The sequence below is a fragment of the Trachypithecus francoisi genome, unplaced genomic scaffold (genome assembly GCF_009764315.1).
Source record: "Trachypithecus francoisi isolate TF-2019V2 unplaced genomic scaffold, Tfra_2.0 Lachesis_group20, whole genome shotgun sequence".
Taxonomy (NCBI): Eukaryota; Metazoa; Chordata; class Mammalia; order Primates; family Cercopithecidae; genus Trachypithecus; species Trachypithecus francoisi.
The window spans coordinates 42,105,621-42,125,192 of record NW_022681466.1 but is presented as its reverse complement, the minus strand read 5'-3'; the positions used below and the strand labels follow the sequence as shown (position 1 = coordinate 42,125,192).

Below are 19,572 nucleotides of genomic sequence, written 5' to 3'. Positions count from 1 at the left end.
ACATTAATTACAACAGACGTAACAGAATTATTAATACTGTTGCAGCTGGATGAACTGAGCTCAGGTACACCCTAACACAGTTTCAGCAGCCATAAGAGCAGAGAAAACAAATGGTTTCTCTTCCCCTATTCCCTTGTCAAAATATATTAAGTGGCTGAGAACTTCCTTGGAAGAAGTCCACATCTCCATTTCTAGTAAGAAGTTTCTAGACTAATATTCAAGCCAAGTGGTGCTGGGATTCTGCTGAAGTAGATTTCTGTGCCGTAACTCGGTCTCTAGATGAAACTTTTGCTTTCAAACTTTTAGCATCTGCTTTACACTTTACAATTACCAAACTGTTAAATAACATCATAGTACTGAATCATTTACAAATGTTTATTAAATGTAATTTTTACAAAGCAAATATTAATAGCAAGAGGCAAATGTTTTGCAAAATATGTACAAAAGTAAAAAGCTGTCATGAACTAGCAACTCATTTTATAAAATCAAACCATTCTTTCCACTTTTAGACCTCCTTTAGAAATAATTTATTGCCCATCCTGAACTAAAGCACTGACAAAAAAATTTACAATTATCAGATAATGTGCTTAGTTCCTGGAAAGTTATAAAAAGACATATGTAAAAAAAAAAAAAAAAAACCCTAAGCCACAAGTATTTTATAGAGCTAATACAAATCATGTTTAGTTAGGTACAGTATCTATGGGGTTATTACAAAATATACTTTCTAAGGCTTCTTGTGGTCAATGAGCTCTCAGCAGACTAGAGTAGTTTAGAAAAGCCATTTCAAACATTTTGTGGTTCTGCCTTCAAGTAAGAGGTAAAAGGTAAATGGCACAGTTCGTTGCACTGTTGCATATACTTTGCAAGAATTAATCTCTACCCCTTTCTTTCCTAGTACCATCCAATAGGCATGATTAAGGACAAATTTATCATTTACTATGGTAAGAAATATTATAAACAAGCTTTCTTAATACAAACCAAAGTCACATACCAAGTAAGTAGTATATGACTTTCAATAATATTCACTGACTGAAAATTCATGCACAGTGAGTCCCAGCACACGCTGATCCATCTGTAAACTTCCATCGTCAACAGCAGATTTGAATAAGTCACAAAACTCTCCTTATCAAGCCATAAAATACTGCCGTATCATTCATGCTTTCAAAACAATGTTCCATGTAAGCTCTCGCATTTGAAACCAGATGGTTAGACCTGAACGCTGCAAGAGTGAACATAACTTAAATGCTAACTATACATTCAATTACAGACATAAGAATGCTAGTGGTACAAACACTGTACTCCAAATAATGCTGTTAATCACCTACCAGCCTAAGGCTAGTATCTACTTGATGGAACCTGAAAAAGCCATAAAGTCCAACTTGTTTAAAATGTTCAGACTTAGACTTACACTTCAAACTCTAGTATACATTTACTAAGCCCTAACCTCGTACCATAAAAAAAGGGCATGTGCTATATTTGAGACATGCAGACACACCCACACCCACCCAATCTCTCCCCTCCTCATGTTTACTAGACTGAAAAGCCACCCTGTATCCTATCCTCAAAAGAAAAAAAAAAAAAAAATCAGTGCTTTTAGTCAAGCAGCACAACACAAGGATGGATCATCTGTGATTAACAGAAGTGAACACCTTGAAATGATGGCAGAGAGACTAACTAGGTACTAAGTCAGACTTTTAAGTGAAAAAGACATGAGCAAAACTTCTGGTCTTAATTCCTCAAATAAAACTAAAATAAATGAAATGGTAACAGAGTGACTTTCTCTAAATTTATTAGGGAGTTTGTTACAAACGTTTGGGCTTTACAGGCATGATTTCATGGATTCAAACAAGAAATTAACACTGATATTTAGCCTTCTCATGATATACACAGAAATAACATTGCTACAAACTGCAATGGAGAGAATCTTGTTTCAAATGGCTTGGTTTGGGGTTTTGTCTAAATGTATCATTATATAATGAAAGCACCAATTTGAGGGTTTCTCAAATAGTGATTTGAATTTTAGGACATAACAGTATAACATGGTAATTTTACTCTTCGTATATAAATAAGGCATAATCGGATGTGTAATAATGCTGAAAATACATTTTATCAAAAGCATCAATACAAGTATTTGGGTACACAATGAAAGTTAGGACTTCCCCATTTCTTCTCACAAAAAAATGATAAGGGCATATGGTATCTGTTGAATCTAAATCAGCACTTCTAATCATTTCTGGTATTAAGGTGATCTTATTTCCTTCTACTTTAAACCAACCACTGCCACCAACTGAATAAGGATTTCCCTAAACAGCCTCAATTTGAGAGACTAACCAGAGGACCTTCTCTATGCAAATTACATGCCAATACACCTTAAAATAAGACAAAGTGAATCATTTGTTTCATTTCACATTTGCTTTGGTTGCAGAGCAATCCAGTAGTGCCCTTTCCAGATAATAAAACTGCAACGAAGATTTCAATTTAATATTTGGCAGACAGCAACTGTGGAGGTTATTAAAAATATTAAAGGGGCAGAGGCATGCTTTGAATTACATTTTCAGAAAACATTTGACAAAACCCTTTCTCTCTAAAAGTTATGGTCTAAATTTGTTTTATAAGGCAACTGTGTATACATTTCTTCAAGGTCAATGAAGACACTTGTAGTATTTCTTCAGAATTAAATGAGAAGGCATTCAGATTTAAGAACAGAATGTAATACAGGATTAGGCACATTTTATTCCAAACCATAACCATAAAGATTTAGAAAATCAAATACATCAAAGAACTTTATATCCAAATTACTTTTTTAGAGACTGGGGTTAAGTTGGCATAGTGAAAATTATGAGCATCTTTTCAATTCTGTTCACTAAATTGCATCTCTCTCTTCCTATAGTGGTATTTCAAGAGGATTCCATTTTCATGATACAGGTATAAGACTCCTTTCAAAGGGTTTGAAAATAAAACATAAAAAACTGTGGACTAAAGCCTTTAGATTGAACTTAAAGTTCTACTGTCAAAACAAGCCCAAGTTGAATATAAGTAATTCACTGCCTCAAAATATAGTCTAGATTTTAAAAGAATGTTGATTCTGAGACATTACATGCAGCAGGGAAGAAAACTGCAAATGCCCAAAATAACACGCTATCTATTGGGTGTTTTAACACTTCTCGGTGGTAAGTCAAAGGGGGGAAACTTGGTGATTTCTGCTTTGTCCGGCAATATCTATGGTTCATATCACAGATCTTAATTATGACTTCAGTAAGATGAAGTTTCCTCTTTCTATGGGGATCTAACTTGAGCCCTCACTGGAGTCAAATGTTTTGGCCATTCAATTTGCTAAATGTATGGGTAAACTCTCCACTGAACAGTCCAAATGTTACTGTGCACACATTCCGATATTCATCAGCACTGCCATTATGCCAACTTTGTCAATTTCAACAATGTATTCTTTTTGGCAAGAAGCACTAGATGTAGAACTATTCAAACATGCATGAATGATACCATGAACACCTGCATCATGGTGCCAGGCTACGTATGTGTAGCTCATGTATTACCATGGCATGAAAACACTGGAAGTTATATGGATACAATGATAGTGGAAGTTCAAATGTGAGAAAAGTCAGGTATGTCAAGAACAATCCCTGGTTAGTTTACTGAAGAGCCCCACTCTCGTATCAGACAGCAAGACAGAACAGCCACTGACTTAGAAAGGCTGGGTGATCCATAACGACCAATCTTTCAAGGACCAATAAAATACCTGAGTACACAGTCAGCTATACAGTAAAACGACAGATATCACAGTCTTAAAATTTTCAGGAAAAGTAGAAAAGCTGTCAGACTTTTCAAGCTGTTGCCAGCCTTGGACTTCTGTTTCTCTGATCTAATTGTAACACTACATACAGCCTACAAGATAGTATTTCAGTACTGCAAACCAGCCATTCTGATGAGTTCACTATGAATGTATCTGCAATCACAAAGCTACTTCATTGACACATTTCAATTTGGTAAGCAGTGGGGGGGGGGTCAATGTAATCATCTTCAGGTGCGAACTAAAAAAATTCCTACTTAGAAGCATCCTTAAAACATTTAAAACATACCTCAAAAAAGCTGGACTTTCATAAACAACAATTATACAAATGTGTACATACTGTATCTTTTAGAGACACACCAAGAATGAACAGGAATCTCAAATAATGCCTTCTTGAATAGTTTGACAGAAAAATACTGCCCTTGGCAAGCTCCAAATAAACAAAACAATCCCACAAATGCCACAGTGTGGAGCTGATGGGACTGGACAGGACAGCAAAGGATAGATGTTTGTGATGATACACAATGATTTCCTACAGTAAGGATTGGTCTTTACTGACCAACTGAGATAGGGCTTAAAAGTCAAATATATGACATTCTGGAACAGGTTAAGTTTATTTAGAAAGTTCTGTTACCAAGTTGCTTGCAGTTTTTAGTTGCTGCTATGGCCAGAATGTTTCACATGTGGTACATTAAACTACATGATAATTAAATATGAGAAAGGCAAATTCTATTTCACTCATTACGTTTGACCAAAACACGGTAAATAGCATTTGCTTGCCTTTTGCTCTCCCGTACCACCTGTGAATTCTTCATCAGCATTAGACCAAAGACCTTATGTAAACTTGAAAACACGAAGAACATTACCTTCAGAAACACAGAAATCTAAAAGCAAAACAGCTGTTGTGTACACAAGCAATTAAAATATGAAGGCTAAACCTTCTATGAATCTATAGAATGCCATTTCTTAGATCAAACTTTTTTCTAACAGCCCTTACAAAATGGGAGGTCACCATAAAGTTAGGCAACAAGTGGCACTGCTATGTGTAAGGCGGACAGAAGATACTTTACTTGCTTTGGAACTGAATATTCCTAACCTCATCCCTACAAGTATTTAAGGACACCTTTGATACTTGGCACTGCAGGAGAATTCAGTTGGAAAAGTAGAATAATTTAAAGCCTGAAATATGCCTAGTCTGAGGTCAGCTGGGAAGTTTTAACCGGACTTGAATAGAAGCCACGGTGAAACAGATCAAAGCCTGCATTACAGCAAATCTTGGCGATGTGTCACTCAACAGCTTTCAGCCACAAACGAAAGGCCGCAGAAAAAGTACTAAGATTTTCAAGAAGTTAAACATAGAATTAAGATTGTTCTAATTCTGGTTGTAAACTGCTATTTTAAAAAACAAAACAAACAGAAAACATCAAAAACACAAAAAGATATTAAAACAGCAAGTCTTTTGTACATCACTGTAGCATAAGCTGCTTGAGGTTGTCATGCAGAATAGTATCCTTCACATCCCGGAAAACAAGGCGGATGTTCTCCGTATTGATAGCAGTGGTGAAGTGGTGGTATAAGGGCTTCTGCTGCTGGTCCCGGCGTTTGTTCCGGAAACATTCCACCAGGAATTTTTGGACGTCTCTTAAGCAGTGGGGATCCCCTTCAAATTCTAGGAAATAGTCTTTGATGCTCACAATTTGCACCTTCTCCTCAAGCAAGTCTGTCTTGTTTAAGAACAGAATTATGGAGACATTGCTGAAAACCCGGTTATTGACAATTGTTTCAAAAATGTTCAGGGACTCTGTAAGGCGATTGGTCAGTCGATCTTCCATAAGCACCTGGTCAAATTCACTTGAGGAAACAAGGAAAAGTATTGATGTGACACTGTCGAAACACTCAAACCAACGTTTCCTTTCTGATCTCTGACCACCTACATCAACCATTTTGAAAGGAACATTTTTAATTTCAAAGTCATATTCATGAATGCCTTTGGTGGGTCTTCTGGCAAGCAGAATATCTTGTTGTGATGGAATATAATCCTGGAAAAGGAAAAATTGTTTTATACTTAGCAATCCAGAAGTAATTCAAATTTTTAATGGACTACTAACTGGACTAGTGAATAGATATGCAACAAAATGACCTTTTAAAAGACATTTTCAGATAGATTATGCTTATTATAAAATGTTAAGACTGGTCAGACATGGTGGCTCACGCCTATAATCCCAGCACTTTGGGAGGCTGAGGCAGGAGGACCACTTGAAGCCAGGAGTTTGAGAGTATACTGAGCAACAGAGCAAGACTCTATTTGTGCTCCCCCCAAAAAAAGCCAAGATACATTCAAATGTTAGCAGGATGGGTTCAAATTTTACTACAAATGGCCAGAATCTACTTGTTTTTATCCCTGCAATACTACTTCAAACTTAAGCTGAAGTCTTATCAATTGTTCTCACTCACCCTCACTGCTATATATCTACCTGCAATTTTACTCCCCACTATTAGCCACTCTTGGTTCTAGCCAGAGTGATCTTCCTGTCTGCATATCCACCTTCTCCACACTGCTCCTTGCTCATCTATTAAAAGCCATGAGGGCTGGGTGCGGTGGCTCACGCCTGTAATCCCAGCACTTTGGGAGGCCGAGACAGGCGGATCATGAGGTCAGGAGATCAAGACTATCCTGGCTAACACAGTGAAACCCCGTCTCTACCAAAAATACAAAAAAATTAGCCAGTCGTGGTGGCGGGCACCTGTAGTCCCAGCTACTTGGGAGGCTGAGGCAGGAGAGTGGCGTGAACCCGGGAGGTGGAGCCTGCAGTGAGCCTGAGCTGAGATCACGCCACTGCACTCCAGCCTGAGTGACAGAGCGAGACTTCGTCAAAAAAAAAAAAAAAAAAAAAAAAAAAAGACATAGAATCTGATTCCAGTGCCAATTCACAAGGATCACTTCCTAGTTCCAAGTTCTGCCCACCTCTCTCTAACCTATTCTAAAAGTTCCTTTACTCTGCAACCCCACTCATGACTTAGAACTTCTATGTTTTCACTGCTGCTATATTACGTATGAAAAACCCTTTCTCTCTTATAATTAACTATGTTCCAGCTTTCTTACTTATTGACCCAAGAACTCAAACTAGTCACTTACTCTGTCAGCACCTCTGTCTGTGAAATGGAGGTGATCACACTTGGCCTATCTACCTGGGAGGGAGGGTTGTTGCAAGGATCAAATGAGCTCTTCTCTGCACTTTTGGTCAGTGAACTGTAAGACCCTGAACAACAGAAGCTGCTGGTCACACAAGTCACCGGCTACTCTGTGATGGCACACTTCCTTATGCAATGTAACTGGTCCTTCCTTGTCAGTCTAGCATTTTTCCAAAACTACAACACAGCTTTCTGGTAATACATGAACAGGACAGCTAATACTTATCATCAAGGTCAAAATATTTTAAAAATCAAGGCAGGATTTAAAACAATGCTGACCGTTATTCACAATGCTGCACTTGATGCCTTTCTGAATAGTGTAATATGATTTTGAAATTTCATTACAACAAGAATACTCACTGTCTCAAAATACTGCAATGGAATTAAGAACATATATATATACATATTTTTTTGAGATGGAGACTTGCTCTGTTGCCCAGGCTGGAGTGCAGCTCACTGCAACCTCCACCTCTCGGGTTCAAGCGATTCTCCTGCCTCAGCTTCCCAAGTAGCTGGGACTATAGGCATGCACCACCACGGCCGGCTAATTTTTTGTATTTTTAGTAAAGATGGGGTTTCACCATTTTGGCCAGGCTGGTCTTGAACTCCTGACCTCAAGTGATTTGGGACGCCTCGGCCTCCCAAAGTGCTGGGATTACAGGCGTGAGCCACTGCGCCCAGCCAGAATTAAGAATTTTTAAAAAGTAGGTGGGTTCTTAGTTACTGGCATCCAACAGCCATTCATTAAATAGCCCTAGGACTCAAGTGTTAGCTTTTCCATGTTTTCTTCTAGCTTTTGTTCACATACACGCCTACTTTACTTATAATCAGCATATGCGCACAATGTTCGGCCTACCTCTACGTTTCTGCTTAATATTTTGTGAACTGTTCCATATGCTGATACAGTCACCTCATTTTACAAGACAATCAAATAGACCAAATGCATTCATGTGCGGTACTTCACATGAACATTCCCCTACTAGTGGTCATTAAAGCTGTTTCCAATTTTTAGCCATAATGAACAGAAATACTGCAATTAAAATTCTCAAGCACATTATTTTTTCTTTTTTTCTTTTTTTTTTTTTTTGAGACGGAGTCTCACTCTGTCACCCAGGCTGGGGCGCAGTGGTGATCTCGGCTCACTGCAAGCTCCGCCTCCCGGGTTTACGCCATTCTCCTGCCTCAGCCTCCTGAGAAGCTGGGACTACAGGTGCCCGCCACCTCGCCCGGCTAATTTTTTGTATTTTTAGTAGAGATGGGGTTTCACCGTGTTAGCCAGGATAGTCTCCATCTCCTGACCTCATGATCCGCCCGCCTCGGCCTCCCAAAGTGCTAGGATTACAGGCATGAGCCACCGTGCCCGGCCTATTTTTTCTTTTGGACTATTTCCTAAGATTAAAATAATGAGGGATACGATTATAAGGTTAAAGGTTACAAACATTTTAATGACTCTGGATACTTAACACCCAACTGCTTTCTAGAAGGCAATACCAATTTACAGCATACACCTACACCAGCTCCTTCAGAAACATGCTGGCCCTGAGCTTTGAAAAAATGTAATTCCATAAAAATAAAAAGTTCTCTATTATTGTCTCTATTAAAGCTAACAATCTAGTTAGCAATCTAAAGGCTGCTTCACATGAAGCACAGAACTTCATGTAATCAAGTGCTAAATAGTCTGGCAGAGCAGAGTATGTTGATGAGGACACACTCATACCAGCTGTGTGAAGAAGAAATTTGCCTTATGAGGAGGCAAATGAAGCTGCACTACATTTAGAGAGTAACAGATGACTCTAAGGCAATGATTTTCAAAATTTTCCTAAACAGCAGAAACCTTTCTCCCAGTGAACTCTTCTGTGTACGTCCAATACAGAGGTCAAACAAGCGCAGCTGCTCTGCCTGCAGTGGGCCCCGCTGGCCACAGCGCCAGCTTAGAGCTACTGGCTCCGAGGAATACCTCCAGGAAAATGACAAACTCTCTTTTCAAGGGCGACTCCTCCTACCTCATGGAGTCTCTTCAGCAGGCCTTCAGAATCTAGCCCTCCTACTCTGTAACTCAACACAAAGGGGGCATGAATTCGAAAATGTCATTTGTCAAAAGATTTGGAAATCAGTCAGCCCACTGTGTTCTATTTCTGTTTACAAACAAAACACCCAAAGACACGAAAGTATAATAGATAATGCACAATATCATTTTCAAACATAAACTTCTTTCTCTAAACAGTTTTACTTCCAAGAAATAGCAGATAAAGCATTCCTCAAGAAAATGGTAGAGACCTGGACAGTTAGAGGGAGAAAAAAGTGTCATGATTAAACAATACAAATATTTTCATTTTGAAAAAATAAAAATCATTCAATATTCTGAGCTACCAATCACTCTAAATAAAACAGGGAAGAATGAGAATGCCATCACTAAAAAAAAAAGAAAAAAGAGAGAGAGAGAGAGAAATAGTTTAATACATAATTTTTCTGAATTTCCTAACATCGATATCCTGACTTCTGCTTTCAAACGGCACTAAACATAAACATTCGGTTTAAACACTTACTGGTTCTCCAAGTTTATCCAAGTTATCCAGGAAATATTTTACAGATTCACCCTAAAAACAAGAAGAAAACAAATGGTTATTAGGGCTTAGAAATGGAAGATCTTGTTACAACAGTTTATATTATACTGTCTGGTTGTATACTTAACCCAAACAGATTTTGTTTAGTCACCAATTTCAGACAGCTAACCTTCCTAAAAACATATAAAACGTCTGCTCTGTCACAGAACGCTAAATCTGCAAAGGCAGGCTGATTTCACAAATGCTTTATAGCATCAATATCCCAAGTGATCATCTATTTGGACAGAATTACATGCATGCTTTTTGCTATAACTATGTACCCACAGCGAAGACATATAATTAGAAAACTGCTTTTGAGATAAAACATAAATCTAAAACTGAAATTTAAGTGACAGTCTTTTTGTCTACATTTTTTAGCTAAAGTGAGTAAGTTAGTAGTGATGGTAGTTATCTTCAGAGACAAACCAAACCAGAGATGAGGTGAGAATACTATACAAAATCCCCCAGTCACAGGCAGGGACAGGAGTGCCTTGCTCAGGAAGGTCCTGGATAGTGCTGCTGGCTTCACATCTCCAATACGTCTTCTACCAAGTGGCCTATCCTCTCTGAGCCCAGTTTTCTCTACGAAACCTCCAAGCAATTTCAAACATCTAAACTATATGAGAATACATTCCTAACATGAAAATGCTTGACGAGAGGACACAGAGAAGAGGAGAACTATTTTGGGAAAGAAGGGCTCTGTGTCCGAGTCTCCTAGTCCTCACCCACTGCGTTCCCTTTCCAGCGGGAGTCTACAGTTGCAGCACCGCCCCTGACTGAAGCTAGTTCCAAGTGTTCCTGAAAGCAGCACCTCATTTAGTATGCCTGGGAATCATAAGATCTCCTCACACTGCAGGCTCCGGTTTAGTAGGTCTAGGTGGGACCCCAGTTTCTGCGATTCAAGGAGTGCCTTGGACCACACTTTGAGTAACAAGACTTGAAAGTAGCAGTTATGTGAATTTTTTGGTCTCAAGATCCCACAATATGATTTGGCAATGGCACTGCTAGGTATATACCCAAATGAAAGGAAATGAGTATATGGAGGAGAGAAATATCTGTACCCCCATGTTTACTGTGGCACTCTTCACAACAGCCACGATTTGGAAGCAGCCTAAGTGTCCATCAAAAGATGAATGGATAAAGAAAACGTGATACACATACACAATGGAGTACTATTCAGCTATAAAAAAGAATGAGATTCAGTCATTTGCAACATGTATGGAACTGTAGGTCATTACGTTAAGTGAAGTAAGAGAGGCACGGAAAGACAAACATTGCATGTTCTCACTTATTTGCGGGAGCTAAAAATCAAAGCAACTGAACCCATGGAGATAGAGAGAAGGACGGTTACCAAAGGCTGGGAAGGGCAGCAGGGGCTGGGGTGGCAGGAGGTGGGGATGGCTAACAGGAGGTGGGGATGGCTAACAGGAGGTGGGGATGGCTAACAGGAGGTGGGGATGGCTAACAGGTACAAAAGATAGTTAAAGTGAGTGAACATGGCCCAGTATTTGATAGCACAACAGGGTGACTATAGTCACTAATAATTTAAGTGTACATTTAGAAATAATTAAAAGAGTATAACTGGATTGTTTGTAACATAAAGAATAAATGCCTGAAGGGAGAGATACCCTATCTTCCATGATGTGATTATTACGCATTGCATGCCTGTATCAAAACAGCTCATGTACGCCAGAAATACATGAATCTATTATGTGCCCACCAAAATTAAAAACAGAAAAATTCAAAAAATAAAAATGGAGGCCATGGAAACAAATGATGATGTCTCTGGACTCAGTGAGCTCAACAGCTTCTTATCACTTCTTTTTGTCTGTGTTTTGTGTCCTCATTCAAATTTTATACGAAGCTCAGTACTAGGCAACTAGTTTCCTCTCCTCCCACCTTCCGAAAGTATCTAGCAGATAAAATATGAATTACTGGGAGAAAGTTACCCTTCAATAATTTTTTCCTAACATTTTCAGAAGTGATCAACGTCTTTTTGTTGTCTAATATTAATGTTAAGGAAAAGATGTGAATTTCAGTCCTTTCTCTAACAAGGAGTGATCTGGCCAAGTCTCTAAATTTCTTCAGGCCTCCATTTCCCCCAGAGTTACATGAAGAAGTTCAGTGGTTCAATGGATAACCAACCACTTAAGTTCCGCCCTGTGCAACAATTTCAGTTAGTTCCACCGATTTAAAGTTAAGTTCTCCTTTCCTCATATGCCATGTGGCTACTAATCCTAAATCTGCTTTTGTTGTGACTCATTCAAATGGTGTTGTTTCCACATTCTTTGCTAATAAGTAAATGACTTAAGGTATTGGGCAAGAATGTTATGGGTTTAAGACTCACTTTTTGCTGGTTTTAACTTGAGACTTTTCCCAGTTAATTTCATGTTACTGAAGGGAATTTTGGTTTTTGTTTTTTATTTTGAGACAAGGTCTCAATCTGTTGCCCAGGCTGGCGTGCAATGGTGCAATCTTGGCTCACTACAACCTTCGCCTCCTGGGTTCAAACTATTCTCCTGCCTTAGCCTCTGGGGTAGCTGGGATGACAGGTATGTGCCTCCACACCCAGCTAATTTGTTGGCCAGGTTGGTCTTGAACTCCTAATCTCAGGTGATCTACCCGTTTCGGTCTCCCAAAGTGCTGGGATTACAGGCATGCGCTACTGTGACCGGCCTGGGAATTTTAAAAATAAACTTTCAAAGAAATTTCATTTCACAGTTAACACTTTAAAAACTTAAGATGTTTTATTTTGCCTTTAGTTCTTTTTTCTCTGTTCAGAACACCACAGGTAACTTTCTAGGTTACTGCAGTAAGGCTGAAAAGTATAAAGTAGCATGGCACTCTGAAAAGTGTTCCAATATTTCTTTAGCCTTGTGGATATTTCAGCTCCATTTAAATGGCATAGCAGCCAGTGGACCTGGGTTCTAGCCACAAGATAGACTTTATTATTGACAAAGTCAACGAACAATATTAGGTGAGCTTCAGTTACCCTTTGAGTATTAGAAGTCTCTGAGGTTCCATGAACCATATTTCATATAAGTTTTACAAAGTAGTGTCTAAGCTGGAATGGCCTCAATGTTGCCCCCACTTCACAAGAATAATTTATTATAAACATTCTTTGCTTGTAAAGACAAAATGGGTCAGGAGTCCTAAGCCTAAAGGTAACAGAAAAGCTAAGAACAAAAGTTAGAAAATAATTTCTATTAAACAAATTCATAGTCATAGAGAGGCTTAGCAGCTTATCGACCCAGTTACTGAACAGGTGACATTTGTATCCAATGTTCTCTTCTACACAGCTAAAATATATAAAGAAAAGGATTCAGAATGTACTTCTTTAAAAGGATATGGAATTTAAGCTGGATAGCCAAAAAACACACAAGAACCGATCTCCTGTTTTAGAACATACTCTAAAACACCACTGGTTTTATGTCAATAAGAAAACGGCAACTCTGTTTATAGAAAATAGGTAAAGAGGAAAGTCTTAGCAAAGTCTGATCCATGCCTGAAGAATGTAACAGAAAGTTTATAGAGATGGGTATCAAATATAGATTTTCTAATAAAAAGAAGGTAAATATATTCTAGAAAGCAATTTGGCAATATGTATTAAGATCTTTCAAATGATCCTCAACACAGTACCAGTGAAAAAGTATACACAACTACAACAGTGCTAGTGAAGTACTATTATGGCAGAAGGAAGAGCTGGTTGACAGCAAATGGACTGCTCCTTGTATTTATCTAGATTCTGGACCAGGGGTCTGTCCACAAACTATACAGCCTGAAGGCCAAATCCATCCCAACGCCTGTTTTTGTATGGCTCATTTTTAAATGGTTGGGGAAAAAAAATTAAAAGACTATTTCATAACATGTAAAAATGATATGAAATTCAAACTTCAATATCCATAAATAAAAATGTATTGGAACACAGCCACGCTCACCTGTTGGTGTATTGTCTATGGGAACTTCCAGGCTCCAACAGCAGAGGTGACGGATGGAGACTGAGGCAGTGTGGCACTCTCATCACTTTGCACCACTGCTTGGTGCACCACAAACTGCACTGACAGAACTTGAAAATGTTGCAAGTGTCACCAGTATTGCCACATCAATACATTAAAAAAAAATAGGAGTAAATACACATCCATCCAAATAAAAAGAAGGCCCTGAACACCACACTTTTAAGGCACAGCGGGATGTAAATAATCTTGCTATCAAATTCCATGATAAAGCATTATTTATTATGCAATGACACCATAGCTATGCTAGAAGAATACAACGTAAGCCAACATTTACAGACTAAGCTTTCTTCAATCCTCCCAATCCACAGAAAAGCAACGGTCATAAAACAAAAACAAAACACATGCAAAATTTTAAAATAGAATAGCTTATCGTTGCAGAATTTCTTCACCAAAACAAAAACATGAAATGAGACTGCAACCAAAGTGTTTTCAAAGTGTTTGTTAGACAAGCAAGGAATGCCATTTGCCAAGTGAGTTAGTAACTCATGTTTGATTGTAACAGCTGAAGAAATATGGCCAGAGAAAATAATCTTGTTTAAGACTATTGGCCTTTCAGTGATATCAGCTGCTCAGAGTTGAGGACACTGGGAACAACCATCAACTATCAATTAAGAAACATGGCAAATTAGTTCAGTGGTTTTCCTTGGCTTTTGCTGAGTTTATTACCACAATGCTCAGTTGTTGTTTACTTGGGGAAGCAATGCCAAGTTTGAAGTGACTGAGGAACCAGCCTGTGTGAATAGACCATGCGTAAGAGCTACGTGTGAGAATATTTTCAGAGAAGCTGAGAAAACACTAAATGAGTACAACCTAAACTGGAATATGCTAGGCTGTGTTACAACTGACGGTGGTAAAAATGCGTGGAACAGAAGAGGTCACACATACAAAACGTGTGTAAGGCTTATTCACGGCATTACTCATGAGCATGGACCCTGTGGGAAACACAGGAATCTATCACGTGTTCCTGAACGAGTAGTGTCAACGATGAATTTAACACGCTCCTGTGTACTTGATCATCATCAGGTCACGAGTTTTTGTCAGAAACAAAAAGTGAAAATTCTGACACAGTTTGATGTCTTAGCAGTGCTAAAGTTTTACTGACATTTTTCTGAGCACAGGGACGGAACTGATTTCTTTTCCTGAACAAGAACTACCCTTAACCATTACTGTTGAACACTGAATGGTTTCAGAAATTAGCCTGAGGGCAGACGTGATGATTTCTGAATGAATTCAGTCTAAAATTACAAGGCAAAACGGCATTGTTGGTGAAACTTACACTCTGGTAGTCATTTCCACAGCTAGCATAGTTTTAATCAAAACAATGTCAAACTGCTTTATATACTTCCTTTGCTGTCAAAACAAGAATTGAGACTTCCATTCCCATACAAATTCCCAGTGGACATAATATTTCTAAACTCTAACTACAGTTCCAACAGCATCTTTCAGACCCCTACGTAAGTGCAAAGGAAATTTCCATATTTCAAAATCCATTTATGCAAATGAAGAGCTTCTACCTAACCTTCAAGTGGTTAATCTGCAATGTGATGACACACTAAGAGGCAAACACTGAGAAGAATCTAACAGAATTCTGTACGTATCTCTCAAGCAATGACTATGCTCAATAAAAATCATATGCTACGGCTGGCACGGTGGCTCACACCTGTAATCCCAGCACTTTGGAAGGCGGCCAAAGCAGGAGGATTGCTTGAGCCCAGGAGTTTAAAACCCGCCTAGGCAACATACTGAGACCTCATCTCTACAAAAAGTTAAAAAATTAGCTAGGTGTGGTGGCATGTGCCTGTAGTCCCAACTACTAGGGAGGCTGAGGTAGGAGGATCACCTGATCCCAGGGCTTGAGGCTGCAATGAGCTGTGATCCTGCCACTGCACTCCAGCCTGGGTGACAGAGCACGACCTTCTCCAAAAAATTTAAAAAAAACAAAAAACAAAAAACATATGCTCATTTGGCAGTATCTGTGTGAAAATATATTTTTGAGGATGAAATGTGTAAAATCTCATTACAGATCAGAATTGAGGAACATTTGCAACTGATTTTGACCAAAAAAAATGCTAAAATGTTGAATCCCGATAAGCAAAATGTTATCCCTGCAAAAGAATCCAATTTTTTTTCACATTCCTAGCCACAAAAACTCACACACAAGTTTACATTTTTAATCTCATCGATAAAAAATATTATATAAATACATACATAACGCCCTTGACTTCTTCCCTTGGCATGCAGTGCCTAAAATATTATACTATCTGACCCTTTACGCATTTCTAGACCAATGATTCTTAATCCTGGTAGTAGTCTATCAGAATTACCTAATGTGCTTATTAAAACAGATTCCCAGGTCTCCAAACAAATCCACCCAATCAATTTCTTAGCAAGCTCCAAGAGAATTGATTGTGACACAGTCAGACCTAGCATTACTTCAAATCTGGATATATATTTTACTCAAAACTGGATTCCATTATTAATTTCATCTTTTAGGATTAATTACACAAAATCTGTTTTTAAAGTCTTCTAAAAATGCCAAGGTAAGAAATTTAGCTTAGTTTTATCTTACTGTAAAAGTGGGCTTGTTCTTTGTTTTCTCGAGACGGGGTCTCAACTTTGGTTATCCAGGTTGGAGTAGTGGCACAAATGTCAGCGCACTGTGGCCTTGACCTCCTGGGCTCAGGTGATTCTCCCACCTCAGCCTCCAGCATAGCTGGGATTACAGGCACTCGCTACCATGCCTGGCTAATTGTTTGTATTTTTAGTTGAGATGGGGTTTCAGTATGTTGCCCAGGGTGGTCTCAAACTCCTGGACTCAAGCAACCCACCCACCTCAGCCTCCGAGAGTGCTAGGATTACAAGCATGAGCCACCGCACCCAGCCGTAATAGTGGATTTTAAGCAGCATTTGCATTCTTCATAATTCACCATGTCTCACAAGAAAACATCAGGCCTTCTTTTGGGATATCTGAATCATAAACAATAAAATTAAGTCTACATATAGCTTCCTCTTTTAAAAAAACTTAGACAATTCTGACAAATTTTACTTCCTACTGTACTATAGCTCTAGCTGCCTACCTGTCTATACCCCTAGAGCCTATTTTCAAATGTTCACCATAGTCCACAGCTTTCAAGCTAACTCAGACTTTGTGGTTAAAAATTAATGGACCTGATACTCCAGATGTAACATTACTGAACGTGCTAAGAAGTGCAAATGGGAAAAGTTATCGTAAGTGCTACTTGTATTTTAGCAATAGGACCCTAAGGAACTTGAAACCTCACTTAAACTTACAAAATTAATTTGCTTCTATAATAGACACCTACACATTGCATGATAGGTAAATAAGCAATTAAAAATGCTTAATAAGCAGCACTCCCTGGCCAGGTTCCGTGGCTCAATGCCTGTAATCCCAGCACTTTGGGAGGCTAAGGTGGGAGGATGGCCTGAGCCCAGGAGTTCGAGACCCAGCCTAGGAAACAGAGAGAGATCTCATCTCTACAAAAAAAAAAAAATTAGCCAGGTGTGGTGGTGCACGCCTGTGGTCCCAGCTATTTGGGAGGCTGAGGTGGGAGGATCACTTGAGCCTAGGAGTTCAAGACTGCAGTGAGCCATAACTAAAAAGCAGCACTCTCCATCTTTTTATGTGGTAAACAGGTAAAAAACTGCACTATGATGAAAACAGCAGATAGGACACAACAAATAAAAATTATAAGTAATGTATAAGGTTTTAATTTTCAGAGTTAAAATGAGAGGCCTACCTTGCCAAACATAATTATCATTTTATATATTTGTTAATCGTCACTAAAAACCCAAAAACTATACAATTTTCTATATTTTATACTCCCAAAATAAGACCAAATCACTACTCTCCCCCAAAATAAAAAAACTCCGTAAGATAAAACAAAAATCACATCCAACCCTTAAACCTCAAATCCTTCAAATCAAAACTACACTATCCCTCTGAGTCAAGTCAGAGTCCCAATACCAACATAATTGACAAATACAATCTATCACTTTATCATCTGATCCCCAAAGGGAGTGATGATCTATAAATACTTATCAGTATCAGGAAGCCATGACTAGAAAATACTCTATGGCTTAGATGTAAGACTTTGCATTAAAAACAAAAACAAAACAGTACTCATTTTCACAAAGCATAAGCCAAGTTTATACGGGCTATAAAACAAAGCCATTTCCAAAGTAAGTATAATTTTAAAAATCTGAAGCAGAGGAGGTTCATTAAAATACAGAACTTCTATATCATATAAGATCTAATATAGCATGAACCCCCTTTTAAGAAAACTGCACAGAAAATGAGATTATAAGGAAACTCATCAAAATGTAACAGTGGTTATAAAGACATACACATGAACCTTTTCCTAGTATATTCTTTTTTTTTTTTTTTTGAGACAGAGTTCCGCTCTTGTTGCCCAGGCTCGGGTACAATGGCACAATCTCAGCTCACTGCAACCTCCGCCTCCCAGGTTCAAGCGATTCTTCTGCCTCAGCCTTTCAAATAGCTGGGATTACAGGCATGAGTCACCATGCCCAGCTAATTTTGTATTTTTAGTAGAGATAGGGTTTCTCCATGTTGGTCTGGCTGGTCTTGAACTCCCGGCCTCAGGTGATCCGCCTGCCTCAGCCTTCCAAAGTGTTGGGATTACAGGCGTGAGCCACCGCACCCGGCCTCTTTTTCCCAGCATATTCTTAAGGCTCACTATTTTCTGATGCAGCAGGGAATAAATCATTTTATGAAAATCTAGTTTACTGACTTCCTAAGCATTTTTCTACAATTCTGATCTTAACACTAACGCTTTTATGTCCTCTCTTGCCTCAGAAATCCAAAGTGCACCTGTCTTTCTCAAATCATCCAGATCTATTTATACAGGAAAGCCAAATTCCCACCTCACACCCCTCCCCTGCCCTTTTTTTTTAAGAGATGGGTTTTCGCTTTGTATCCCAGGCTGGTCTCAAATTCCTGGGTTCAAGCAGTCCTCCCGCCTCAGCCTTCCGAGTAGCTGGGACTACAGGCGGACCACCACATCCAGCCACTGTGGACCCTTTAAAAAACTAAGAAAATCTTTTGCTTAAATTTCCATGGCGGTTTTATCAGTACCTCCTATGGCATGAGTCAGTTTCTACCTCATCGCAATCATCTGTGTACTTGTTTTATTTCCTTTTCTACGAAGGATTGTTCCTGGGGACGGTTTTTGCTTTATTAGTCATTGTATCCCTCGTATTATTTGCATATAGCGTTAAATGATATATATGTTTGAAAAAAATGAGTATCACAGAATTGGACTCTTCTTGAAACTAGGAACACTGACATGCTAATTTCTCCTTTACAACAGAAGGCTTTCCTAAGAATGATGGGAGAGGCAAAAACAAAACCAAATATTCAAAACTTCTATCACAGTTAAGAAAACAATGCTGGGCGTGGTGGTTCATGCCCGTAATCCCAGCACTTTGAGAGGCCAAGGTGGGCAGATCACTTGAGGCCAGGAGTTTGAGACCAGGCTGGCCAGCATGGTAAAATCCCATCTACTAAAAGTACAAACATTAGGCGGGCATGGTGATGGGCGCCTGTAGTCTCAGCTCTCAGCTACTTGGGAGGCTGAGGCAGGATAACTGCTTGACCCAGGAGGCAGAGGTTGCAGTGAGTTGAGATCACGCCACTGCACTCCAGCCTGACAGAGTGAGACTGTCTCAAAAAAGACAAAGAAAAAGAAAAAGAAAAAAGAATACCACCTACCATATAAGGAAGAAAGTGGGGGGAAAAAAAAACCACTTCACAGGTGATTCTTAAGGTTGTTCATCACCTACTTGCAAGAACCACTGTAATTAGAATTTTCCTAAATGGTAGCAGTTGCCTCTTGAAGTAATTAGCTCACTGGTACTTAGGGCATTTCATGAAACACTTGAGCCTAAAAAGAAGACTATTTCATATATCATGAAA

The 19,572-nt window shown here is 38.9% G+C and overlaps 1 protein-coding gene across 1 annotated transcript in view; it reads right to left on the bottom strand.

Moving 5' to 3' along the window:
- Positions 1-361: 361 nt before the first annotated feature.
- GNA13 (G protein subunit alpha 13) overlaps positions 362-19,572 on the bottom strand; it is a 45,705-nt gene continuing 26,494 nt past the window's right edge. Inside the window, exons 3-4 of the mRNA XM_033183936.1 lie at positions 9,544-9,594; positions 362-5,844 (exon numbers count right to left, since the gene is read on the bottom strand). Of these exons, the coding sequence (XP_033039827.1) occupies positions 5,272-5,844; positions 9,544-9,594 (624 nt within the window). The 3' untranslated portion in view covers positions 362-5,271. The remainder of the gene's footprint in view (positions 5,845-9,543; positions 9,595-19,572) is intronic.